A 27,270-nucleotide genomic window follows, 5' to 3' on the forward strand; every position below is an offset into this window, starting at 1 on the left:
CTTGAGGGGAATATCAGAATGAACAATTCTGGGGGGTACGTTTTAAGCAGGAGAATGTTCTTATTCAAATTGTGGTCGTGTATTGGTTAGTTGACAAATACTTCATGTGCTGAACCCTTTACTAGGAACCATGTATAGAAATGGACAGTTCAGGTTCTTACCTTAAGGTGGGTTAAACCTAAAACCAGAGTGTTCTCAACACATGGATAAAGAGACACTGTCTGTCATTGTTTTTTTCTGTCAGAATTGAGAAGTGTTTTCCAGATGTTAGGCCCATGAGGAGAGTCCTTTTATCCCTGCATTTCACAGGCTGTATTTCCTCATATGTTAAAAGATTTCCTTCACAAAAGGGGGTTTCATAATCCAGGAAGTATATGAAATGATATTAAAGTTAATAATGTTTCAAGCTAAGGGGAAAATAGAATCTGTTGTGTTTCTCAAGTTTCTTTGGTTACAGAAGCTCATTTCTCACAGAACACATTCACACGGATGATTAGCAATGAGGAGAATGCGATTTGGGAAATGCTCTTCACTTCATAGCATCTTGGGCAAATCATCCCCCTACTGAAATTGCTTCTCGCCACCTTCAGACTGTAGCTCAGTCACTCCTGGGACCAAAGGTGCCTTAACAGCACGTTTCATGATTGCCATGGCCGGTATCAGACGTACCGGCAGCTCAGCTCTGATCTGGGTACAGGGAGTGGACGTGGTCCTTGCTGCCAAAGAATGCTGGGGGACGGGGGACACTGGCTAAGCCATCTAGTGGATGAAACTTGTTGGTCTGGTGTACTGCTGGTGAGCCATCCAAGCTAACCAGTCTTTATTTATTTGACAGAGAGAGATTACAAGTAGGCAGAGAGGCAGGCAGAGAGAGAGGAGGAAGCAGGCTCCCTGCTGAGCAGAGAGCCCGATGTGGGACTCGATCCCAGGACCCTGAGATCATGACCTGAGCTGAGGGCAGTGGCTTAACCCACTGAGCCACCCAGGCGCCCCAAGCTAACCAGTCTTTACAAAATGTTGCATTTGTAATCATGAATAAAGACAGAGCTATTTATACAAAGGTCATGTAATCCTTCCTTCAGCTTATAGGAAGGACCGTGTCTAAACTGTCTCAGAAAAAACCGCTTCCTCTGTTCATTAAAATCTCTTGTGGCTGGCCCTCAGCATCCAGCTCTTCTACATCTTTCTGATAGTCAGGAGCAGTTTTCTCTGAGGTCGGGTCCACATCTTCCCTGCTTGCATTTAACTGACCAGACCCGGTTGAACTGAAGATCTTACATACGCAGAAATTGGCAGACCCCGCCTTTGCCCCACCGTTCAGCAGGTGTTTGTTTTTAAGTTATATTCTGCTTCATTTGCAGTCATCTGTCTCTGAACAGTGTGGGGGCAAGACGAAAGACACAACTTTGGTGAAAGAGGTTGCTTTAAAAGTCATTTTTTTCTTAAACATCTGTTTTTACTTATCTGACAATGTATTTTGCCATTTTTGAGGGATTGTTTTGCTGGAATAGAATCTTGATAGACAAATATTTTCTTTCAACACTTTGAACATATCATCCTATTGCCTTCTTTTTTTTTTTTTTCTTAAGATTTTTATTTGTTTATTTGACAGACAGAGATCACAAGTAGGCAGAGAGGCAGGCAGAGAGAGAGGAGAAAGCAGGCTCCCTGCTGAGCAGAGAGCCCGATGCAGGGCTCCATCCCAGGACCTTGAGATCATGGCCTGAACCGAAGGCAGAGACTTTAACCCAATGAGCCACCCAGGTGCCCCTTAAAAGTCATTTTTAATGGAAAAATCTACTATATGGTGACAGCTTCCAGGATCAGTGGGAAGCTATAATCTGCGGATATTTGAATGGGAGGCAGAAAGAAAATTAGATAATTTTTTAAAAAAGATTTCATTTATTTTTTTGAGAGAGAGAGCACGAGAGGGGAAAAGGTCAGAGGGAGAAGTAGACTGCCTGTGGAGCCAGGAGCCTGATGCGGGACTCGATTCTGGGACTCCAGGATCATGACCTGAGCCAAAGGCAGTTGCTTAACCAACTGAGCCACAGAGGTGCCCCGAAAACTAGATAATTTTGATAGAAAAGATAGAATGCCCTAGAAGTCCACAGAAAGCATGAGAACAATGAGTCAAAATATGTTTGCAAAGTTAAGTAGTGAGAGGGAGAAAAAGGTAAATCGCAGGGACAAAGAAACACTTTGCCTTAGAAATTCTGAGTTCAGACCTTAATTTTACTAATTTAGCCTGTGAATCTTAGGCATGGCATTTGACTTCGATGGCTCTGTTTCTCCAGTGAACTGAGAATAAAAAGCTTTTAACTGTTTCAAATGGGTATTAAGGTTTGCATGTGAGGGGCCTGTGGGGGTGGGGGGGATTTCAAAGCCCTGTGTATGTAAAATGCAATTCAAGGAGACTATTTAGAAAGACTTGGAGTTGATATTGTGGGGAAAGAGAGTCAAGGTGAGGATTAGTTGAGAGGCTCAAGTGTTACAGAAGAGTTTTCAAAATGTTCCCAAACTCTTTCTAGTTCCTAATAAGACATCGTTCCAAGAGTTGCTGCCCTGGCTAAGCCATGTGGTATAGTCCTTGCTCAATCCCCCACCATCCAAGGGTCTTGTATCTCACTTATAGTATGAAAATCCAGAATACGAATTTCCAAGCACTTGACTTCACTGAGGGATTGCTCTTTAGAATTATTCCTTGTTCTGTCCAGAGCCTTGCTGGGGCCAAACCTGAGCCAGCTCTGTACTATTGGACTCTGATAGAAGAAAGCAAGCCAGAGCTGAGGGTAAAGGGCTGAGCAGGAAATGGCTGACACTAATGTCCCCCAAGCAGCCCCGTCAAGGCTTTCGCCAGCCTCCAGGGACTAGACTGATGGCCATAGCTTGCCTCTGACTTTTTGACAGTTTGTCCAACGTAGACTGCAAAAGCTTGGAACCGACATCACTAAACACTATAAAACCTGTAATTGTTTCCATGACCTTGGAAAGTACTTGACCTCACTGGATTTAGCTATCTCAGCTGTTAAGTGAGGGATGATTGGATGATTCCTACTCAGGATATCGCACAAGGCTCATGCAGGGTTATTGACTCTGTACATGATAGAATAGGAGTTAACTCACAGTAACAGCAAGCTGGGAATGAAGCAGGCCGTGTTCATCGTATTGACCTGTGCTTGTTATATCGCCATATATGCGAGGCTTCAGGAAGGGAGGCCTTCTCCTGGCAGATGGTTTTGGTAAAATATTAAGGAACCATTTTTCTTTCTTTCAGACCAATGATGCCTTAGGAGCCACCTGGAACTGGCTGTACTTCATCCCCCTCATCATCATTGGATCCTTCTTTGTTCTCAACTTAGTTCTGGGAGTGCTCTCCGGGTAAGCCAGACTCTCTCCTCTTCACTTCTTTCCAACTGTAAATTAATGCTCCTGATCGCCGACTGAGTCATTCATTGAACATTCATTTGGAAGACATTTACTGAACAGCCTGTGTACCAGTTGCTATGCTGGATGTGGTAGATGCGGTAGTGAACATTGTTCTCATCGTGTTTATTTTTCTTAGGCGTTAAAAAAATATTTAAACCACATACAATATTGAACATGTTATCTAGTGAGGGTTCACGTGTCCATCCGTCCTTTCACTCAGCTGTCATAGACCTTCTTTGTCAGTCACTGTGCTGGTTGTGAGGGTTATAAAGTGGAGTAAGATGCAATCTTTACCCTCAAAGAGTATTGTTCTGCCATTTATTGAATGTCGAATCCCATATTTGTAGCTCGGGTTAGTGTACCTCAGTCAGCGAGGATGCATGGTGAGCATTGCCAAGAGCACACAAAGTCCTGGGCATGATTCCTTCCTTAAGAAAACTGTACTTTGTGGGGCACCAGAGTGGCTTAGTTAAGTGTCTGACTCTTGATTTCAGCTGGGGTCATGATCTTAGGGTCATGGGATTTAGCTTTCCATCAGGCTCTGTGCTCAGCATGGAGTTGCTTGGGATTCTTTCTCTCTCTCCCCCCTCTGCCCCCTCCCCCACCTCTCTCTCAAATAAATAAATAAATAAAATCTTTAAAAAAAAAGAAATTTGTATTTTGTAGACAGGACAACACACTTGAAAGAGTGAGGGAATGCAAATTCTTTTACTTACTAAGGTAAGCTATAAATCATTTGGTGGAAGGAACAAATCTATTTATTCTGAAGTTATCAGGAATGGCTCATAAAGGACTGGCCTTTTGCTTGGATGTACAAGATGTAATAGGATAAAACAAAATATATCTGAGTGAACATTCCAGGGAGGAAAGCACCAAACCACAAGCAAAAACGAAGAAATGGGACTTATCTTACAGTTGGAAAAGATTGTAATGCAACCTAACTTACCTAGGCTGAAACTTTACTTTGGGAAATGAAAAATATAAAATAGGGCTATAACAGGGGTTGATTTTAGAGGGTTTACATTTCTCTAAGCAAAACTGGACTTAATTTCTTCTCTGAGTGGCATAAGTTCTTCAAGTGGAAGTTAGATGGTGGTACTTCTGTTTCAACATAGTGGACTGAACCAAGTTTGTCATGCATTGTAACTCTACAAACACAGGAAAAAAATTTTAAGAAGGGCATAGTGATAAGACAGGAGAGGAAATGACAAAAATGAGAGATGTCAACAAAAGTTTTGAAGGTGGAGAGTAAATGGTAACTGATCTAGTGATGGAAAAACTGAGGTTTAATGCCCTTTAGTGAGGAACGCCAATAAAAAGCCAAAATGATTGTCCTTTAGAACCTTCCACAGTCCCGGAGAGGCTCCAGGTATGTCTGAGAGATGAATGGGTGGCACTAAAAATAAGAGGATTGGTCAAAAGCCCTCGTAAGGAATACTTTGATGCCTTCTGACCAACACCCTAAATCTCTACCCCCAAACACTTCTAATCATTATCTGCCCCACCCAACCGCCCACCCCAGCCAGAGTCAGAAGACTTCCTGTCTCTTTGGAGGCTGAATCAGAAATTTACAATGGCAACATCAGGTGCTTCTGAGGGTAGGGGTGATAGGTTTGTAGTGAATTCCGCAAACTGAACATCATGCTTCCAGCCCACATCTACCGTTGACTCACGGAAGTGTATCAAACTGGTAAGGGTTAGTAGGATTCCTCTGTGGGGAAACTGTACATCTTAAGAGAAGAATCTAAGTACGCTGATATCTGAGGATGGCCAAAGAAATGGCTCCCACCCATCACCCTTAGTGCGGCTCTTATTAGTTTACAATGGCTGCTGCAAGAAATTAACACAACTAGGTGGCTTCAGACTGTGAAAGATATTAGCTTTTTCACAGTTCTGGAGCCTAGAGGTCCAAAATCTTGCAGGGCATTACTCCCTGAGAGGGCTCAAGGGGAGAATTTATTTCCTTCCTCTTCCAGTCACTGATGATTCCAAGTATTCCTTGGCTTGTGGCTGCATTACCCTGGTCTCTTACTCTGTAGTCACATTGCCTCCTTCGTTGGATTTAGGGTAACTTGTATATTCCAGGATGACCTCTTCATCTCCAGACCCTTAATTTAATTGCATCCAGCAAGGACTCTTTTTCCCCAAATAAGGTAACATTCATAGGATCTAGGAATGAGGATGTTGATAAATGTATATATATATATATATATATGTATTTTTTGGTAAGGGCATTCAACCCACCACACTCATCATTTTAGAAGCTCTAGCCATACACACAAATTTCCAATAAGCCTTTTGAGACTTGCTCTTAAATATTAATGCACAGCTAGAGATTACCAGCATTTGAAGAAAATGTTCAAAACAAAAGACAAAAAATAATACATTAAAAAAGAAATTAGATGGAATATCAATGATGCAAAAGACTTAAAAAGCATAACTGATATCAGCAGAGATAGAAGAGAAATAATTTTATCCACAAACTAACATTGCTATTTAAAAAAGAATATTTAGCCATTAGAACAGCCCTTGGGAATTAAGGTAAAATAAATAATGTAAAATTTACATTAATGTAACATGAATTAATATAAAAATGTAAACATGCGATGAAAATAATGAGGTAGTAAATGGGTGGAATATGATATTAATGAAATCACCTAGAAAGTAGAACAAAAAGAAGAAAATCAAAGAGTTTGTCCAACATTCAACTATTAAGAGTTCCATAAAGAGAACAGGAAAGTGGAGAGGAAGAAATTTACAAAGAAAAATATTGAAAACGTTTCCAGAATCAGTAAGCACACATTGCCAGAGCAAAAGGTCTGTTGAAACGTGTGCAAGGATAGTCTTTGAGGGAGAGTTGGAGAACCTGGGCATCCATAATTGAGATGGTAGATAAGTAAGCTGTTGTATGCATATCATGACATACTAGGAAGCAGTTAGGAGCAACAAATACCGTATACACATGCAACATAGAATATTTTAAAAGGACAGAGTTTAGTGAAAACAAGAAGAAATAGCATGGTATAATACCATCCACATAAATAAAAAATACATGCATATGCAATATGTAGTTTGTGAGAATGCTTTCAAATAAAAAGTTGAATACAAGTTTCTCTTGCTACCTGAAGATAAAACATTTTTTGTCTTTTATTGAAATATAATTAACATACAATGTTAAATTAGTTTCAGAGGTTCAGCCTGTTGATTTGACAATTCTATACAGTATCTGGTGCTTACCATGATAAGTGTAGTCACCATCTGTCACCATATAACATTATTACAATATTATTGGTTATCTTCCCTAAACTGTACTATTTGGCTTTATGGCTTATTTTATAATTAGAAGTTTGTAACTCAATCCTTTTATTTATTTTGCCCATCTCCCCACTCCCCTCCCCTCTCAGGCAACCACCAGTTCTCTGTATTTAAGCATCAGGTTTTTGTTAGTTTGTTCCTTTGTACATCATATGGTATTTGTCTGTCTTTGTCTGACTTATTTCACTTTACATAATACCTTCTAGGTCCATCTGTGTTGTCACAAATGACAAGACCTCATTCTTTTTTATGACCTAGTAATATTCCATTGCCTATGCATACCACATCTTCTTTATCTTCTATGGATGCACACTTGAGTTGCTTCCATATCTCGGCTATTGCGGAGTGTGCTGCAGTAAGCTTAGGGGTGCTTTAATCTTTTCAAATTAGTGTTTTTGCTTTCTTTGGATAAATACCTAGTAGTGCAGTTAATGGAGGACATGGTATTTCTATTTTTAAATTTTTGAGGACTCTCCGTACTGTTTTCCACAGTAGTTGCACCAACTTACATTCCTACAGACAGTGTTTGAGGGTTCCCTTTTCTCCACGTCCTTGCTAACACATTTCTTCTCCTTTTGCTATCATATCTATTCTGATATGATATGTATGATATGATATCTCATTGTGTTTTGATTTTCATTTCTTTGATTAGTGATGTTGAGCATCTTTTCATGGGTCTGTTGGCCATTTGTGCATTGTTTTTGGACAAATGTCTATTCAGGTCCCCTGTCCATTTTTTAGTATGACTTAGTGGGGTATTTTTTAATTTATTTTTTATTTTTGGTGTTGAATTGAAAGTAGAGCATTGTTTTGAAATCTTTCATAAACCAATATGACAGAAAGTAAAGAAGCAGTTACCATTTCATAAAGGCAAAAATGCTCTTTGGATTTTTTTCGGTTTTTGAAAATAGGTACTAATGTGGGTTTTTCATGAAAGCAAAGTGGTATAAAGTGAAATTTCAGATACTGGATGAAACCTGCATATTGTAATGGTAATTTGTATAGCAGAGACATGGGAGGCAGGCACAGAGATAGAAGGGAACAAGTGAATTTAATTAATAATGAAAATGCCCACTGAGCACTTGACACAAATGATGAAAAGAGACCACACCCAGATAAAGACATCACAAAATTTCAGAGCATCTGAATAAAGATAATATTCCAAAAGCTTTCGGTTATTGGGAAGACAATATATTTTGCCAATGAGAAATGAGGAATTAGGGCAGCTTTGGGCTTCTCATTGATAACTGAAAGTTAGAAATGAACAGAGAAGTTCCTAAAAGTTTTTGAAGGGAAAAAATTTCCAAGGTGGAATTCTATACCCAGCCCAAATAGCAATAATTTATGAGTTTGGAATAGCAGTATTTTAGGACACTTTCTGAAGAAGTTACTGGAAAATGTGAGTCACTAATTAATTCCTAGGAATAAGTAATTAATTGAAGAATGAAAAGGACATGATATGCAAATAAGGGATTCAGTAGAGGAGAGAGACAAAGGGAATTCCAGGATGATGATGAGAGGAAGTCTACCATGACAGCTGTCAGAATGCCTAGAGAACAGCAAGTTCCGATTTGAATAGGGTGACAATTCTAAGAATGAAACAAGTATATTCTGTGATATATATTATATTCAGAAAAGTCTAATGGTTTTGTGAAGATTGTATATATATTTATATTTACAAAATATATACAAATATATGTTTTCATTGTATATAAATATATATATTCATGTTTGTATTTGTATTTGTATGTACATACCTTCATCTAAGCAATTCCACAAAATACAAAAGTGTTACCATTAAAGGAATATAAGCATAGGGAGTTTTCTCTGCAGCTGTCAACTGGATTTTCATTGTTAACACTGGACTGTGAAATGACCCCTTATGGTGTTATAATTGTCTTGAAAGAAAGGAAGGAGATAAATATGGGGAGGGAAGGGACTGTCAAAGACTAAAATCTTAGGTTCCACAGTAAGAGTCTTTAAGCAGTATCTAAAATTGAAAGATTAAAAAATAGCCATTGTGTAAGTATGATAGTCAGAAAATTGGAAGCGACTACCAGAAAAAAATATAGGTAGAAGTTAAAAGTGATGGTTTCTGGGGAACGAGATTTAGGAGTGGGGAGGGGTGAGGCAGTGGACGGACTATCTCTTCATGATAAGTCTCTTTAAAATATTTGACTTTAAAACTCAGTGTGCATCACTTTAAGAAAAATAGAAATACAATTTTAAAGTAAAAATGCTGCATTTACATTTACATTTACATTACATATAAGGGATGTATAAGCCCATTCATCCATCATCAGTGGGGGAAGGATTGGCACAGAGAGAGACCAGATCCATAGGATTAAGGAGGAAACAACCATACTAGTCCAAGTATGTAGTACTGAGAGCCTGTGGTGACTTTTGAAATGGTTATGAAATAAGAGCAGGCGACATTGTTAAGGCATTCTTAATACTGTGTATCATGAGCAGAAAGTTCTAAGACATGATGGGACTTCATAAACATGTACTCATTCAGTGAGAATTTATTGGCATCCTTGATGTGCAGGCACTGCTGCGGGTAATTTGCTCTCCGTACCCTGCACCTGCAACTCAGATGCTCTCTCTCAACGATGACTTACTCAAGGGGCCTGACCACCGACTTCATTCTTATGTATTTCTACAGAGGGGATACCTCTTATTTATGTAATCTGACTTGATCTTCTTTATCCTTACTTGTTTCCAAAGTGTGTCTGTGTCAATTTAGAAAATTCAAGTCCTCTTCTTACTATTGGAAGAGGGAGAAAAGCAGATGCTGTGCTAACCATCATTAGTGTTCCAACTAAGGCTTCGATATGGGCTCAAGATGTATTTTAACAGAGCTGGACATAGGACAGAGCACTGCCCTCTGGGACAATTCTTACATCTAACCATATCCACTCTAATGGACCAGGTCTGGTTTGGGGTTATATCTTTTAGTTCTCCTGCATCCTTCTTCTGATGAGAAAGAGTGGCACAATGGGGGAAACAGGGTCTTTGGCACGTGATGGTCATTAGTGAGACCCTTATCTTGCCACTTTCCAGCACTGTACATCTGGACCAGTTAATCTGAGCCCACTTCCTCCTGTGTGAATTGGGATAGCATTTTTTCTCCTAGGCAGAAGCCTAGCCTGGAGTCTGGCACAGAGCAGCCACCAGCTCTTATATCTTTGATAGTATTGACGTTCATTTTCTCTACCCGTTACATCTAGGTGGCCGTCATCTGAGTAGAAGCCTGTGATGTTTGGCTTGAACTGGCTGTGAGGCCGTCAGCTCCTCTCTGACGGGGAGACAGCCTCCTCAGGCTGGGAGATGAAACAGGCCTGGAATGGCGTATGTCTCCTTAGCACTTCAGGAGAAGCCTAGGAAGTGACAAAAGCAGCTGGGAACAGCTGGTGTGAATAAATTCTGACATTTCAAGGAGTGTTAACAATAGGGGCCTTACAGACTAGGACTGAAATATTTCTGTCCTGGTTTCTTTTTCACATTCTGATGCCCAACACATCAACACATTTACTGGTGTCTGTGGAGGGTTCAGCAGCGGCTAGTTCTATGTATAAAGAGGCCAAGGATGCTCCCTTCTGCTTGGTCTGGTTCTCACATCCCTCTGGAGGGGATGTTGGCTTTCTCTTTGGAGTAAGTGTTTGGTTGGGATTTGTGCTTGAGAGCCAGAGAAAAGCTTGGGAGGTTTTATTTCCAGGGGACATGTTCCCTGTGCCCTGTGGGCAGTTCAAATATTATGTACCCAAGGCTTTCCTAAAGCAGAGAACGAAGGCAGTGGAAGGAGGAGCCCCTGTGTCGGCAAATGACAAGAGGGTTCTTGGCGAGAGGGGGCAGATAGCCTATGCCAGCCCTCCTGGCCCACTGCATACTCAGTGTGGAAATGGCTGAGGCTCCCATCTCCGGGGCAGGGGATTTGGGGAAAGGAGGGCAGTCAGCTTCGGTGTATTTAAAGAGGAAGTATGGATAGAAGCATTGCAGCATTTTTACTAGTCTCAGAGGAAATGGGATTTGATAAAAACCATTAGCTTAAGCTTGAAGAGAAGCAGAGCTTCCCGTCTCCATGGAAACAAACCAGGGCTGCATAAGCACAGGGCTGCAGGGCAGAAGGCTCACACAAACAGACAATGACCCTGAGCTAGCCTGTTGCCTCTGTCTATTACTCCCAGGGCTTCTGGAGAGAGGAGCAGGTGAGCTTAGGGGAGTAGTTGTATTGTCTCCAAACTAGGACGGGGACAGCCAGGCCAGAGACTGCTTACAGATGCACACGGGGAGCAATTAGAAACCTCAGGTATACAAAGCAAGCCATCATTTTCAAAGCTCCTTTTCTTCCATTTTCAATAGCACTCAATGTGGCACAACTAGAAAAAGGCTGGCCAAGGGTTAGCCTAGAATATCACCCTGGTTTTAATCTGTACATGCATGGACACACACACTCACACACACTGGTCTTCATGTAAACAACATGACCTGGTACATACAAGGTAGAAAATGCCAGGACATGCTCTCCCAGTCCTCTTGCCCTAAGGACTATTGGGAGGGGGTGAGCTTTCTGTATTAGAGGAGGAATTCTTCTGGTTGCATCTTTTATGTGAATGGAATGGTTCTCATGACAAGCAAAGTGACAGTTGACTGTCTGTCTTGACACCAGACTCATTTGCTGAGTGGGTTTGACGATTTAGTGCAATTTCATAAATGTTTATTGAATATTTGCAATGCAGTAGACACTTTGCCAGACTGAGATTACAAAGATAAATAAAATAAGGAGATTATAGATATATTAAGGAAATAATTCAAAATACATGTCATGGAATCTCAGTTCAAGGAGATCCAGAATTTTAGCGCTTTCAAAAGCTATTTATATAATATTAATATATATCATATTTTTTGAATATATATATATATATATATATATATCTTGCATATTTGAGTGCCTACTATCTTACAGGGCATTGTTAAAAACATAAAAGTGAATAGGACCTAGGTCCTGTCCACAAGGAAGACACCAACAAATGTACCTTCAGTATTAAACTTTTCATCTCCTGAATCCCATGCCCTCACTTCTCTTTGGAGTTAGAAGCTGGCACCTGAGTATTTCCCAGACCTTACTTGTGTGTAGGTGAACTGCACAGTAATTTTCCTGCCAGGTTCTGACCCTGGAATCAACTGTAGAAATTCATTTATTCATGCATCCAGTGTTAACTGAGCTCTTGGTGTAGGTCATCTGCTACTAGAAACCAAGGATACCAGACCAAGGCAGAGAGCTATTACCCTCAAGGAACTTGTCGTCTAGGTGGAGAGACAGCAAAAGTTGAGCATTTAAATTAGAAGGAAGAGGATCAGTCAAGGCCAAATGAAGAAGTTGCCATTGATATATATTTTGAAAGAATAAGTAATGGTTGGCTAGAGGAAAAAGGGAGGACATCCTAGCAGGTGGGTAGTTAAGAAGATACAGAAGGCCATTCTGAGTGACTTGAGTGACGGTAGAGGAGAAGAAACTAGAGGCAAAGGCAGAGGCTTGTCACGAAGGGTTGATCAGATGAGTGAAGCTGATGAGTTTAAACCTGATTCCAGAAGCTTGTGGGAGGTTCTCAAGATGACCAGTTTCTGCTTGAAGATGATCATCCGGCAGGAAATACATAGAGAAACAAGCCTGGAGGCAAGGAGGTACTTCAGGAGTAAAGCAGAGAAGCAACGAGGCCCAAAGGGGTACAGTGGCGTGGCAGTGGACAGGATGGGCCAAAAGGTGTCGGTGATGCAGGATGTGCGTGCGGACTTGGTGACTGTGTGGGTGTGTCTGCGTGTGGGCTGGGGGCAGAAATACGAGGGAAGTCTCTTGGACTGCTTCTGGATTTCTGAATTGAGCTGCCACGTGGCTAGTAGAGAATACAGGACAAAGCTTTTGAGGGAAAGGTTGTATGTTCTGGATCTGTTGAATCTGAGAAAACATAACACGCCTTACACCTGTTGGCTAGTTTGTAGCAGTAGCATAGTGTTCGTTTCAGGTGGATTTTTTTTTTCTTTTTGCCTGGGAGGGTCTATAATTTATTGAGACTGTGCTGTGCATTGAAGATTGTGTCAATGTCATGAGACAGGTTGTTTCATTTAATCCTCACAATGACCCCATGAGGTATTACTGTCTTCTTTTATGGACAGGGCAACTGAGAGGGAGGTTTGGTAATTTGCCTACACTCACAAAGCTTTTAAGCAGCAGGTTCAGAATTTGGGATGAGGTCTGCCAGGCCCTAGCACCAATTCTGTTAAACACATCCTGCGTATAGTAAATGTCCTTTTTGGAAGGAAATTATCCAGCATTTAGCATGACAAATCTTGGTGGAAATGGAGGGACACTTGGTGGCTGGCAAGACACGTAGAACTTTCCAGTCCTTCAGACAGAGGTTTCATGTTCAACACAGGTAATAACCCAGAGTAGTATTTGTAGTCCCTCCATGACTAGGATAACACTCTCCTGGATGAGTTGTATGACCATGAAAGTCACATACAAAGCCATGAGAGCTTCTTGGAAGCATCTGCATTTCCCCAAGACACTGTTCGGTATCAGTCGCCAGAATGGTATCTTAGAGTGTGATACAAATTATTTGAGGTAGAAGGGGCTGTAAGTGAAGCTTATATCTGGCCCCTGTGTTACAGATGAAGAAATGAGAACAAAAAGTGAAGCAACTTGCTCAAGTTATAGATAGCTAGTTAGTGGCAGATCTTGACTGGAACCTAGGTTCTCTGGCTCCCTGTCCAGAGTACATTTTTCCCTCTGCACAATAGGTGTAGCTTGGTAGTAAAATATGTAGACTCCTACACAGGATATATGGGTTTGAATCCCATCTGTATCACTTGTTATCTTTATGACCTTAGGCAAATCACTTCACATTTTCATACCCTTAAATTACCCAATGCTAAAAAAGTCTCCGCCATGTAGGATTGTTGGGAAAACTAAATCAAGTCTTGCATGTTAAGTGTGTAGTACCTGGAGAGAGTTAATACTTAATTGGTGTTGGGGCACCTGGGTGGCTCAGTCATTAAGCGTCTGCCTTTGGCTCAGGTCATGATCTCAGGGTCCTGGGATCGAGCCCTGCATCAGGCTCCCTGCTCAGCGGGAAGCCTGCTTCTCCCTCTCCCACTCCCCCTGCTTGGGTTCCCCCTCTCTCTGTCTCTCTCTGTCAAATAAACACATAAATTCTTAAAAAAAAAAAAAAAAACTTAATCTGTGTTAGCTATTAGTGGCAGATTCTTCTTTCCAGAACCTGGTCTACACCTCAGTAGGTGGGACTAGGAAAGAGTCATTCTTCTTACCTACCTAGTAACCCCACTGAGTCAATTAGCATGAACTAAGATGGTGTCGGATACCACTGGTAGGGCTGACTGACTATGGCACGCTGCTGGGAGGAGTCAGACCAGTGGACCATATTCTTGTACCCCATGTGTGGCCATTTCCTTAGACTCCTCTTCTTACAGTTTCTTCAAAATGCCCTGGACTTTCTACCCTCTGCTCCTGTGGTCTAGAGTAGGCCCCTGTCCCCTTCGTTTTCCTTGTTGAATTCTTGCCCTCACAACCTTTTCCTACTTTGACCTGTTTCATGAGATCTTTCCAGGTCCATACCCCTCCTCCCTTTCTTCAGTTAGGATCAAAATCTTTCTCTCATATATTCTCATAACACTATGTACCTATCCATTATAGAACCTATTACTCATAATAACATGCAATTTTGTTATAGAACTTAATAACACTGAAGACAAGAGCTAACATTTATTGAAAGCTCATCATCTGCCTGGTACTATGCCAAGTACTTTATATACATTATTTCAATTACTTTTTATAACAGCCTTGGGAGTAAGGTACTGTTGTTAACCCCAGTTTATAAATGAGAAAATGGAGGCTGAGAGACCTAGAGTCTTGCCTAAGGCTTCATGGTTAGTGAGGGGAGTGTATTGGAGCTATGAATGTCCCTGTCCCCTGTTAGGTTTTGTTTCCTATGCTAGAGATGGGTTTCCACATAATTGGATCTTTCCTAATATCCCAGTGCCTTGTTCTTGGGTTCAGTAAGTAATTGCTGAGTTGAAGGGAAATCCAGTTAACACCAGGCCCTTCTTAGAGGATGCCATACTCCCTGTGACCTCTTGGAGAAAAGTATTGCAGAGACGAAGGAAGACTCTGTTATCTTAAAAGTAAGGAGCATAATCACTGGGACTGGAGATCCAGGTAGAAGCCTGGAGAGGCTGTTTTCTCTGGAAAGCGATGGCCTTTGCCAGCGTCTTCTACACAAAGTCATCAACTCACACTGACCGTTTTTTTTTTTTTTCTTTGTTTTTCACATAGTTATTGCTACTCACATTTTTTAAAGTTACTGATTATGGCCTTTTCCCACATTTCTATTGGTATGTTTATCTTTTTTCATATGAACATAAAAGGTCTATTTGTATAGCAAATATATTAACCATATTAACCTTTTTAAAAATCATATGTAGCATTATTTGCAGAATAATTGCTTTTAAAGCATAAAGTTGTCATCATATTGGGAATTGTGGGCAACTCAGTCTGTTGGAAGCAGAAAAAGACTAAAATGGTTATTCTTTTTAAATGTAGGGCACTTCACTTAGAAAGCATTCCATATGTTTTCATTTGTTTGATTCTCACAATGGTGCTAGGAAGTGTATTATCATTATTTTACAAAGAAGGAGAGTAAAACTCAAAGCGAGTAAGTATTATGCCCTAAGTCGTAAATCTGAAAGTGTGGGGTTCTGCTGTGATCAAAGCTAGCAATCACATCCAGAAAGAACAACATCGGGGGTGGGGGGCAGTGTTGAAGTGTTAACGAAAACAAAATAGAGAAATCAGTAAGTAGGACTATCAAGAGACATAATCAGAAAAAGGTACTGTTCTACATGGACTCACCATTTGTATAGAGATATTCGGACAAATACATTGGGATTTCATTATGTGCCTTTTTGATGATGTTGCGGCAAGGGCCAAATATAAAAATGCCCCCATTATCTCTTGAATTTTTTGCATGTGGAATTTTTTAAATTTAAATTTTACCTAGTTAACATACAGTGCAATATTGGTTTCTGGAGTGGAATTCAGTGATTTATCACTTAATGTACAACACCCATTGCTCATCAAAAGAAGTACCCTCTAGTGTACCCATCTAACCCATCCCCCCCCACCTCCCTCCATCAACTCTCAGTTTGTTTGCTATTGTTAAGAGTCTCTTCTTTTTTTCCCCCAATATTTTATTTATTTATTTGTCAGAGAAAGAGGGAAAGAGAGAGCACAAGCAGGAGGAATGTCAGGCAGAAGGAGAAGCAGGGTCCCTGCTGAGTAGGGAGCCTGATACGGGACTCGATCCCAGGACCCTGGGATCCCGACCTGAGCTGAAGGCAGATGCTTAGCTGACAGAGCCACCCAGGTGTCCCAAGTTCAGAATCTCTTATGACTTGTTCCCCTCTCTTCTTTTTTTCTTTTCCCCCTTCCCTTATGTTCATCTGCTTTCTGTCTTAAATTCCACATATGCTAAGATAAAATCAGAGAGAGAGACAAACCGTAAGAGACTCTTAACTATAGGAAACAAACTAAGGGTTGCTGGAGGGAAGGTGGGTAGGGAGATGGGGTAGCTGCTGGGTGATGGGCATGAGGGAGGGCATGTGATGTAATGAGCCCTGAGTGTTGTACACAGCCAAGGAATCACTAAACTCTACCTCTGAAACTAATAATACACTATATTAGTTAATTAATTGAAATAAAAATTTTTAAAATTCCACATATGAGGGAGATCATATGGTATTTGTCTTTGACTGACTTATTTCACTTATCATAATACGTTCTAATCAGTCGGTGAACAGTTGGGCTCTCTCCGTAGTTCAACTATCACTGATAATGCAGATGTAACCATTGGGGTGCAGTTACCCCTTCAAATCTGTATTTTTGTATCCTTTGGGTAAATACCTAGTAGTGGAATTGCTAGGGTAGTTCTATTTTTAACTTTTTTTATTTTTTAAAGATTTTATTTATTCATTTTTTTTTAAGATTTTATTTATTTACTTGACAGAGAGAGAGACCACAAGTAGGCAGAGATGCAGGCAGAGAGAGAGGAGGAAGTAGGCTCCCCGCTGAGCAGAGAGCTCGGGACCCTGAGACCATGACCCGGGCCAAAGGCAGAGGCCCAACCCACTGAGCCACCCAGGCACCCCTATTTTTAACTTCTTGAGGAAACTTCAAACTGTCTTCCAGAGTGGCTGTACCAGTTTGCATTCCTACCAACAGTACAAGAAGGTTCCCCTTTCTCTGAGTTTTCCCCAACACCTATTGTTGATTTTAGCCATTGTGACCATGTGAGGTGGTATCTCATCATGGTTTTGATTTGCATTTCCCTGATGCTGAGTGATGTTGAGCATCTTTTCATGTGTCTTTAAGCCATTAGGAGGTCTTCGGAAAAGTGTTCATGTCTTCTATCCATTTTGTGTTAAAAATATTTATTTATTTATTTATTTGATGGGGTGGGGAGAGCACAAGTAGGCAGAGCGGCAGGGAGAGGGAGAAGCAGGCTCTATGCAGAGCAGGGAGCCTGATGTGGTGCTCAATCCCAGGACCCTGGGATCATGATCCAAGCCAAAGACAGACGCCCAACCTACTGAGCCACCCAGATACCCCTCTTCTGTCTATTTCTTAACTGGATTATTTGTTTTTGGGGGTGTTGGGTTTGACAAGTTCTTTATAGATTTTAGATACTAGCCCTTTATCAGATATGTCATTTACAAATATATTTTCCTCTGGAGGCTGCCTTTTATTTTTGTTGTTTTCTTCACTGTGCAGAAGCTTTTTATCTTTTTTATTAAAAAAAGATTTTATTTATTTGATAGAAAGAGAGAGAGACTGCACAAGCAGCAAAAGCAGCAGGCAGAGGGAGAGGGAGAAGCAGGTTCCCCCCGGAGCAGGGAGCCTGATATGAGGCTCCATCCCAGGACCCTAGGATGGTGATCTGAATGGAGGGCAGATGCTTAACCGACTGAGCCACCCAGGCACCTCAGAAGCTTTTAACTTGATGAAGTCCCAATAGCTCATTTTTGCTTTTGTTTCCCTTGCCTCCAGCAGCATGTCTAGTACGAAGTTGCTATAGCTGAGGTCAAAGAGGTTTCTGCCTGTGTTTTTCTCCTCTAGGGTTTTGATCGTTACTTTTGCTTGGTCAAGTTTCTAGGTCTCTGAACAATCCTGTTACCTCCTCTGCCATACCTTAACTAATTTAGTGTAGATTCACCTTCTAATACTTTGATATCTTCATTTATGTGTGTGTGCACGTACATATGCACATCTCTACATGCCATACAGACACACGCTATATATGCATTTCTATACGTAGTTTTTCATATACATATTTTCACACATGTACATGATACTGTGTATCCATGTTCCATGCATGCCTGTACTACTGTTCAGTTTTCGTCCTTCCATGAAGAACTTCAGGACCCAGCAGATGACTGTACCATTCTGAATTCAGCTTGCACAACACACACTATATTGCATACTTGTACACTATATTTAAACCTATTTCAAGAGTGTTTCCATCTAAAAATCTCATTTTACTTCTCTGTTTTTCAGAGAATAATATAGAATAACATAGAATAACATAATGTGAAATAATGTCCGAGACATATCTTTGATAACAGACAAACCTGGATTTAATTTACCTGCCTGCCACTGGGCTCCAAAGGGGGACCTCTTTGCTGAAGTATCCCTTACACAACTCAGATTCAGGATGCTCTAAACTGAATTCATTCTCTCATTCTCCCACCCTCCACTCATTATCTCCCCACACTCTCCACCTGTTACCTTTTATCACATTCATTATCCAAGACCATAACCTTAGTTAATACTTTTTTTTTTTTTTTTTTTTTTTTTTTGCTTATTCTCTGCATCTGATCACTCCTTAAGACCTACTGGTTCTACCCTTGAAAGATTTCATGAACTATATCCATGATGATAGCAACTGTCTTTTTCTTTTTTTTCTATTTTTATAAACATATAATGTATTTTTATCCCCAGGGGTACAGGTCTGTCAATCGCCAGGTTTACACACTTCACAGCACTCACCATAGCACATACCCTCCCCAGTGTCCATAACCCCACCCCCTTCTCCGGAACCCCCCCCCCCACCAGCAACCCTCAGTTTGTTTTGTAAGATTAAGAGTCTCTTATGGTTTGTCTTCCTCCCGATCCCATCTTGTTTCATTTATTCTTTTCCTACTCCCCAAACATCTCCACTTCCTCATATCAGGGAGATCATATGATAGCAACTGTCTCTTTAAATGCTCTCCTTACTCTACTCCAGCCCCTGTCCATCATCAAAGCAGTTCTTCTAAACTAGACATTTAATTATGTTATTTGTATATCTTAGCTATTTATGGTTTCCTATTGCCTAAATAATGGATTCATGTTTTCACTTGCTCAGTTTTTCAACAAATGAGCTTCTGTTTTATGCCAGCCAGTGTTCTAGATGCCTATGTAGCAGAGAACAGAGCAAACAAGAAGTTGGGCACTTGTGAAGCTTGAGTTCCAATATGAGCATATCCCAATTGCTGTCTGTTTTCATTTAGGTAATTGAAAGGCCAACCCTGTTCTTGAAAAGGAATATTTCAAATTACAGAGATCCTTCTTTCCCCTACTTTAGTCTTTAACTTTAATGTAATATTGATAAACACAGATGAGATTTTCACTTTACTAAATTGAAATTTATTTGAACACTTATGTATATAAGAATAACCAGGACATTTCTTAGAACAATGAGGATCGGGATCTTTTCCCACAAGTAGTAAATTATATTCTGAAGCAATAGTAATTGAAACAGTGTGGTATGATATAGGAATAGAAGGACCAAAGGGAGACTCAAACATATATATGAATTTACAATAGTGTACATGTGTCATTTCAAATTAGTAAAAATGAATTATTTGACAAGTGGCACTAACACCTGTCCAGCACCTGAAAAGAGAAATATTAGGTTAGATCCCCAGTTCCCATATCTCACACCAGAAAAATTGAAGGTGGAGCTATTATTTAAAAATGTGTGTACTGTTAAATTAAATCGTAAAAGGATTCAGAGAGATTATGCACAATTTAAAATTCTTCAAGGGAGAAAGTTTTTTTTTTTTAAGTGTGATGCAAATTTGTAAGTCATTAAGAAAATAATGGATACATTTGAATTTGTAAAAATAAAAAATACACTGCCGTAATTCATTAATAAAAAATAAAAGACAAAACTTGAGTTAGTTTTGAATTTTAGATGGGGTCTGTAGTCAAGCACTGTTGACTGAAAAGTAAAGAGAAAACAGGTGAAGATTTCAGGTGGTGGAATTGTCAGGTGGTGGGGAGTGATTGGCTGGAATGCATGGAGGAGGATGGCAGAGGGTATCCCCAGATTCAGTTGTCAATGTCTTGGAGAAATTTAATCCTAGGAATTGAGATGAATACCAGAGGAAAGAGAAAGAAAAGCTTTTGTTCTGGGAGGGAGATGCATTCAATATCAAACAGAATTTGAGGTCCATGAGGGCCAAGCAGGTAGACGGGATTAGCCAGTATCTGTGTTTTAAGAACAGAGAGAGAAAAGATGTGATGTGCTATCAGGACATGATAGAGAAAATGGTAAAAATAGGTAAGGTTATCTATAGAAAGCATCTAGAAAAGAAAAAAAACATTAACCATTAAAGAGTTAGAATATCAAGATGGGTCAAGGGGAGATCATGAAAGCACCAGGTCATAGACAAAGACCAGGTCAAAGACAAAGAAGTATAGGGCTTCAGAAAGGAATGAGAAAACCCCCAAAACTCTCCCTCTATAACCACACCACGGACCCTTACCCAGTCCTCACAACCCCTGGAACCACTAATCTGTTCTCCATCTCTCTAATTTTGTCATTTTCAGAATGTTCTATAAATAGAATTATACAGTATGTAACTTCTTGAAATGGTCCGCTTTTTCACCGAACATAATTTCCTTGAAATCTACCCAGATGGTTCCAAGTAACAGTAGTTCATGCCTTTTTAATTCTGAATAGTGTTCCATGTCACAGAGGTACCCCAGTTTGTCTAACCATGCACCCCTTGGAGAACATTTGGGCTGTTTTGAGTTTTGAGCTATTGCAGATCAAGTTACCACAAAGATATCTGCATAGACTTTTGTGTGAACAAGTTTTCTTTTCTCAGGATAAAGGCTCCAGAGTGCAATTGCTGGGTCACATGGGAAGTGCATGGTTAGTCTTATAAGAAACTGTCAATCTGTCTTCTGAGTGGCTGTATACCATTTTACATTCCTGCTGGCAATATATATGAGAGTTCTATTTTTTTCTGTGTCCTCACTGGCAGGCTTAAAAATAATTAAATAGTAATAGTTCACTGATTACAGTGAACTTTAATCAGTTTCACAACTTTGTGTTAAAATTTTAACACAGTATAAGTAATGTTGGTCAATGATTTTTAAATAGGTGACTTTTTTATTTTGTTTTTATTTTACTGATTTATTTGAGAGAAAGAGAGAGTGAGTGGGGAGGGGCAGAGGTGGAGGGACAGAGAGAGGGAGAAGCAGCCTTTCTGCTGAGCAGGGAGCCTGATGTGGGCTTTAATCCCAGGACCCCAGGATCAAGACCTGAGCCAAAGGCAGACCCTTAACTGACTGAGCTACCCAGGCGTCCCTAAATAGGTGACTTTAAAAAAAAAAAAAAAAAGATTTTATTTTTTATTTACTTGAGACAGGGAGAGAAAGAGAACGAGCATGAGCAAGGGGAAGGGGCAGACTGAGAAAGAGAGGCAGGCTTCCTGCTGAGCAGAGAGCCTGATGTGGGGCTTGATCCCAGGATCCCAAGATCATGACCTGAGCCAAAGGCAATCACTTAACCAACTGAGCTACCCAGATGCCCCAAAACAGGTGACTTTTTTTTTTTAATATTATGGACCAGAAAATCCTTAGAAAAAGAGAATAAACAAAAACAGAAAGCCAACGTGGAGTGTGTAGAACAGATGAATAACTTTTAATTTTAAAATTTAAAGGCTTTACAGCGAACGGAGTAATCGCAAACACCACTTCAACTGCTAGCTTCCTCATCATCAGTTTATTAAAGAGTCCAGATTAATGTTCCTTATCTTGCATGACGTCTCAAAGCTTAGTGCAACCTACTTTTCCATCCTTGATCCTACCTTCCTCTCCGTTAGCCCTGCCACACACATGCTGCTCCTGGGTTTCCTAGGTACACCTCCCTTCATTTCTTTGTTCGCTTTGCCTAGAAATAACCAACCCCTACAGTCCTCCTCCTCTCTCCTGCTTTATTTGACTGGGGACTCATCTTGTAAGGTCACATTTCCCTTACATTTGCTCATCTGTGTTTCCAGTGCACTGTCTATGACCCTCTGTGAGAGCACTTGTCTTACAGTTATTTGTGGATGTCTTTGTCCATTTCCTAAAATTATGAAGGCAGGCAGCATGGTGAGCTCATCTTCTTTCCCCGGCACTGAGCAAGCATCATTAGTAGGCACACAGTAGGCTCCCAGTAGATGCCCTCCAGCAAACAAGTCAAAGGCCGTCTTCCTGTTTGTGTGATGTTTGTATTAGTCAGAAGTTTTCCGGAGATCTTGGGCATCGTTGTCGGTGGGAATAATTCCCCTGAAACCCAGGTTTAATATTAGTTGAAGGGCTGAGCACAGATGAGTGTAATAGAACTCCTTTATTTGGCTGGTATCAAGGGACAACTCTGAGAACTGTGTAGACCTTCTCCATTATAGGAAGAAAGAGGGAACATTTGTCAGTATCAGTAGGGCGGACATGACCCCGTGTAATCAAATCGTTGCTATTTGAGAGTCTTTTAAATGGCTTTCTTTGCTGTCATAATTTATCCCACATGCTCATTTCACTGTAGCTTTTGTGCCAAAATCTTATGCTTTTCAAGATTAGAAAAGAATTTTATGCTTGAACCTATGTCTCTTTTTCTGGTCTGTGGAATCTCCTAGTAATTGCTTTCACCACACGGAAATTTGTAATAGTGTTAGAACCTCACTTCATTCGGAGCTTATAGCCCGTAGTCAAACCCCTATAATTAGACATGTTTTCTGTGCACTTGCAGACATGTGCACACTGAGGTGGTTGAAATAATACCTCCCAATTTCCCCGGTTGATAATCACAGTCTTTACAACTTGGTTATATACTGGGTGCTTGGCATTTCTAGCTGTTAAGTTCGGATTCTGTTAGAGTCACAGTTGAATTAGAAGTTCTTTATTTTCCCCTTGGTGTCAAGTGCATCCGTACATACTCAACACTTAATTATCATTGTGTCCTAAAATATTCCTCATTTAGCAAAAATATTGAAATCACTTTTTTCCTGTTGAAGAAGCAAACTCTGATATGCGGGGAAAACACTGAGGTGCTGTGTTCTCCTAGAGAACCCAGGAAACGAACAGCAACTTAGGGCATTTGGAAGAACAAGAGGGACCCCAAAACCAGAGGACACATCCATAAGCTAAAGCTCACCAGACCAGAGGAAGCCCCCCAGCCCTCACCAGAGTTGACTGAAACGGCAGTAAAGTGGGATGTGGTCTTCCTCCCCTCCTCCTACAGCCTTCTCTGCTGTCCACGGGGCAGTGTTTCCTCTCTCACCTCCCCACTACATTTTCATATTAGACTCTTCCCTTAGATCAGGGTGCCCGGTGATCCAGTAGAACCCGAGAGAAGGATGTCCTTATTTGCAGACACTAGCGTCTCAGCCAGCAGCTATCTGAGACTAAACACTGAAGGAAGAAGATGCAAGATAATTGAAGTAGAGGTAGATAAGGAGACAGAACATGTACTTGCTCATTTATTAAAATACTTTTCCAGCAACCATTTATGAAGCACCTGTGTGTTGGGCACTGCGGGTTTGATAGTGAACAAGGTGAGGTCCGTCACCTCCATGAGCTTCATATTCTAACGGGGACGAGACAAAACAAGTAAACGTACGAATAACGTGATATTAATGGTAAATGTCATGAAGAAAATGAACAGGCTTTGAAGAGCAGTTCTGACACCTTCCTAGAATAGGAAAAAAAAAAATCAGACCTGAAAGAAGAGCTCCCATTCCCTGACAATCTGCATGGGTCTGACCTCTATGTCGAATGCGTGGATACGCTTTTTTCAACTGACACAACCGCCTCCTCGCTGTTCCCCACAGGAGAAAAGCTGCATGCTTTTCTCAAGGGGACAGTGTCAGTTATTCTGAAAATGTCCTTTCCCAACCAACTGGGCTACAAAAAAATAGCCCAAGTAACAGTATCTTGAATGCATTAATTAACCTGTGCAGGGCACCTCCCGTCCTTTGCTCAGCGGTGTTCAAAAGAACGCCTCTGTGTTAAAAGATGCCCCAGCAGATAAAGCAACTTAATATTCTTAACAGAGATAAGGAGCCGGAGTCCAGGACTGTGCTGTTACTCACATCCCTACTGTCTACGTTCCCTGTGCATACACTCATGGATAGAAAGAAAAAAAAAATTCTAAAATGGTCTGAGGGCACCTCAAGACCAAGTTGTGTCCCAGATTGGGTACCCCCCAGAGAGGAGGAGTGTTGTTCATTCAGTCGCTCATTTCTGGCCCCTTTCCTCAGCACTATCCTCAGAAGCAGTAGCGAATAATGATCTCTAGGTTGGACTGTGCTGGTCATTTTCACAGATAAATTAAGCAGAGATTATCTCTTCTCTCTAGGAATTTCTTGTCCATCTAGTCTTTCAACCCTGGTCAAGATTTGCTCCTGGCTAAATGTGAGAAGTGGGCGGCATGTGTATTTGACATCATGCACCTTTTCTCTCCCCCAGTTTAATGTCACCCCCTCCATTTCCCCCATCCTTTTGTCAGGAAGGAAAATGATTTGGTGGACTCACTAGTTCACAAGTAGTGTTTTGGTTGGGGTATCCCTGAAAGAAGACCCAGAGGAAAGAATTGGGTATAGGTGGTTTATTTGGGAGGTGATCCCTAACTGCAAAAGGGAGAAAGTGAGGGAATTTAAGCAGAGAAGGAGGAAAAGCCAAAGAATACATGTCAGTTGAGAGGGTTACTAGTATGGACTGCTGAGGCTTTGTCTACTGGGAACCTTCTAAGGAAACATGTACCTCAGAATTGCTCTCCAAGACTTGAGAAATGGAGATATATATAATCTCGGTTAATTCCTGTCCCTCCTGGAGGAATAACACTTTGGGGTTGTCCTGCTTAAGAGCTAACCAAGCTCCTAGGGCACTGGAAGAATCCCTTAGGCAAAGAAGCAGAACAATGTGGGCACTTGAGTTGGGAACTGTCATTACTGTCCCTGTGCACACGATCTGTCTACAGCAGCTTTGGGACAACTCAGAAGTGATCTGAGAGGGTATGAAGTGGGGCATCCAGAGCAAACACTCTTGCTATCCATTCAAGGAGCATGTCATTTGATCAACATTTTTTGAGCACCTACTGTGTGCCAGGAGTAGTCTTCCCAAGATAAGTATCCACATAAATTAAAAGAAACATGGTAAAGGGCCCTTGGGTGGCTCAGTTGGTTAAGAGTCCCACTCTTGATCTCAGCTCAAGTCTCGGTCTCAGGGTTATGAATTCAGGCCCCATGTTGGGCTCCACACTGGGCATGGAGCCTTCTTAAAAAATAAAAATAAAAATAAATAAAAGAAGCGGCTTGGAAATAGATCCAAGGTAAGGAGCAGCCTGGGAGAGCAGGTGTTCCACTGCTCCGAATGACGACATCCCTCAAAGGGCTGGGGAGATAGGTGCTCTGGCAATAGGTATGCTGCTTCGAAGCCATAGGCTGGCTAGAACACACCTGTCACATCCTGCAGGCCAACCAGATACCTGGAAGTTTACGTCAAAACTCTCTTCCCCTCCCCCACAGCCTGGTTCCCCCTCCCAATCCCATTTGGTCATCCCTACCCTGACACGTGCCATGCCAGCTGAAAGTCCTTCTCCTTTCTTCTTCTGCCTTCTCTCCCCAGCACACCCAGCATTCCATTTTATCCCAGTGTGCACTTGCCCTGCTCAGCCTCCCTGCCCTTTTCACCCTCCTCCTCATCATGAAGTACAGTATTCTCATTATCATTGCCTAGTTCCCCATCTACACAGCTAATCCTGTTAAGGACCAATTTAAGCAACGCTAGAGTCTGGAGCTTTTATGACTTCAGCAATTGAGGATCTCCTTGTGTTTCCAGTGATGAATGACATAATAAATAAGCAGAGTCTCAATTAAAATACTCATCCATCATGTTTGATGTCACAGAAGTCTAATCTCAAACTTATATCTGTAAATTAAAAATAGTCGATCCCAGTCGCCAGAAGGTCATTCTGTCTTAGAGCCTCTGGACACTGTCCCCTAATCTGGGTCTGGCCCCATGTGTCAGTTTCTTCCCCCACCTCCCCTGGTCCTTTCCCACCCAGTCCAGTACCTTTCCTTGGGGATGAGAGGGCAATGGCAGGTTGTCAGGAGGGAGGGACTCTGCCGCAGTCGCCATGACGGTGCTGGTCCAAATCAGCTGTCTTGCGTCACCTGGACCCCAGTCCAAGGAGCCACAGCAGAGGTCCTCAGGGCACCAACCCTTTGGCAGCTGTACAACCAAACCAACCATTTAAGCTGTAGATGCCCCTGAGCTTTCCCGGGCACAAGGGCCCTCTCGCTGTGGCTGAATGAAACAGATGGGGGCAGGTGCGGGCCTTTCTCAGGTGGTTTGTGTGCAGAGAGGACATTTGGGCTCCCTCTGCCCTGTTTTGGTTCCCTTTGCCTCTCTGTCTCCATCTGGTTTTTGATAGCAAAGGTGAACATTATAATTAATCAATTTAGCAAATTTTCTTTGGGGATTTCCTTACCTTTCCTTTTGGCTACTGTAGCTTCTCTTATCTCCAGAGAGCCCCTGTGAAGTCTGTCCGAGGTGTTTTCACTTATCCTTTATCTACAGTTGTTCTTTTTTAAATGCTGTTTTCTCAGACTACCGAATGATAAATAAGATGTAGCACATTCGTGGTTTACGTAAGCAGTAAGGAATAGATTTGCTTCTCTCTGCAGGAGAAGAGAAGGAGGCAAGTTGATGGCTGTTACCCAAGGCCTTGTTCCCAAATATCATGGGGATTTGGGAGTCTAAGAATATTAATTGGATATGGCGAGAACAGTGGCAATTTCAAGCACCCAGGAGGGACATGCTGTGCTGAAAGAGTGTGAGCGAAATTTACCTGGTGGTGATCTGGTCTTCGTTTCTTCCATGTTTTGTTTGCCATGCAAAACATATATGTGGCAAGAGATGGGAATAGTGAAAGGGAGTTCATGGAGGGGAGAAGAGAAGAAATAAACTTCAAAAATTCTAGTTGCCATGACAACGTAATGAGCTCCAAAAGTGGTATCTCTGAACTAGTTTTGCATGGAGAGGCAGGGGAGCCCAGAAGGAGAGAATTAAAATCATACAAATAATAAAACAGGGATCATGAAACAAAAGACACCACGGAAGAGCCACTTCTTGCCACTCCC

General features: G+C 41.3%; 1 protein-coding gene and 1 long non-coding RNA gene across 7 annotated transcripts in view; one reads left to right on the forward strand and one right to left on the reverse strand.

Moving 5' to 3' along the window:
* CACNA1E (calcium voltage-gated channel subunit alpha1 E) overlaps positions 1-27,270 on the forward strand; it is a 339,348-nt gene that overhangs the window by 179,599 nt on the left and 132,479 nt on the right. For all 6 annotated transcript variants that reach the window (XR_006386630.1, XM_044267234.1, XM_044267236.1 and 3 more), the window contains one exon: positions 3,278-3,381. Coding sequence is in view for 5 of the 6 variants with exons in the window: in XM_044267234.1 (XP_044123169.1) it covers positions 3,278-3,381 (104 nt within the window). In the remaining variant the exon portion in view is untranslated. The remainder of the gene's footprint in view (positions 1-3,277; positions 3,382-27,270) is intronic.
* LOC122918593 lies at positions 21,764-26,390 on the reverse strand. The gene is made up of 2 exons (XR_006386631.1): positions 26,201-26,390; positions 21,764-22,420 (listed from the first exon to the last, which is right to left on the reverse strand). It is a non-coding gene; the product is annotated as an uncharacterized LOC122918593 (long non-coding RNA).

Source organism: Neovison vison, chromosome 10 (genome assembly GCF_020171115.1).
Source record: "Neovison vison isolate M4711 chromosome 10, ASM_NN_V1, whole genome shotgun sequence".
Lineage (NCBI taxonomy): Eukaryota > Metazoa > Chordata > Mammalia > Carnivora > Mustelidae > Neogale > Neogale vison.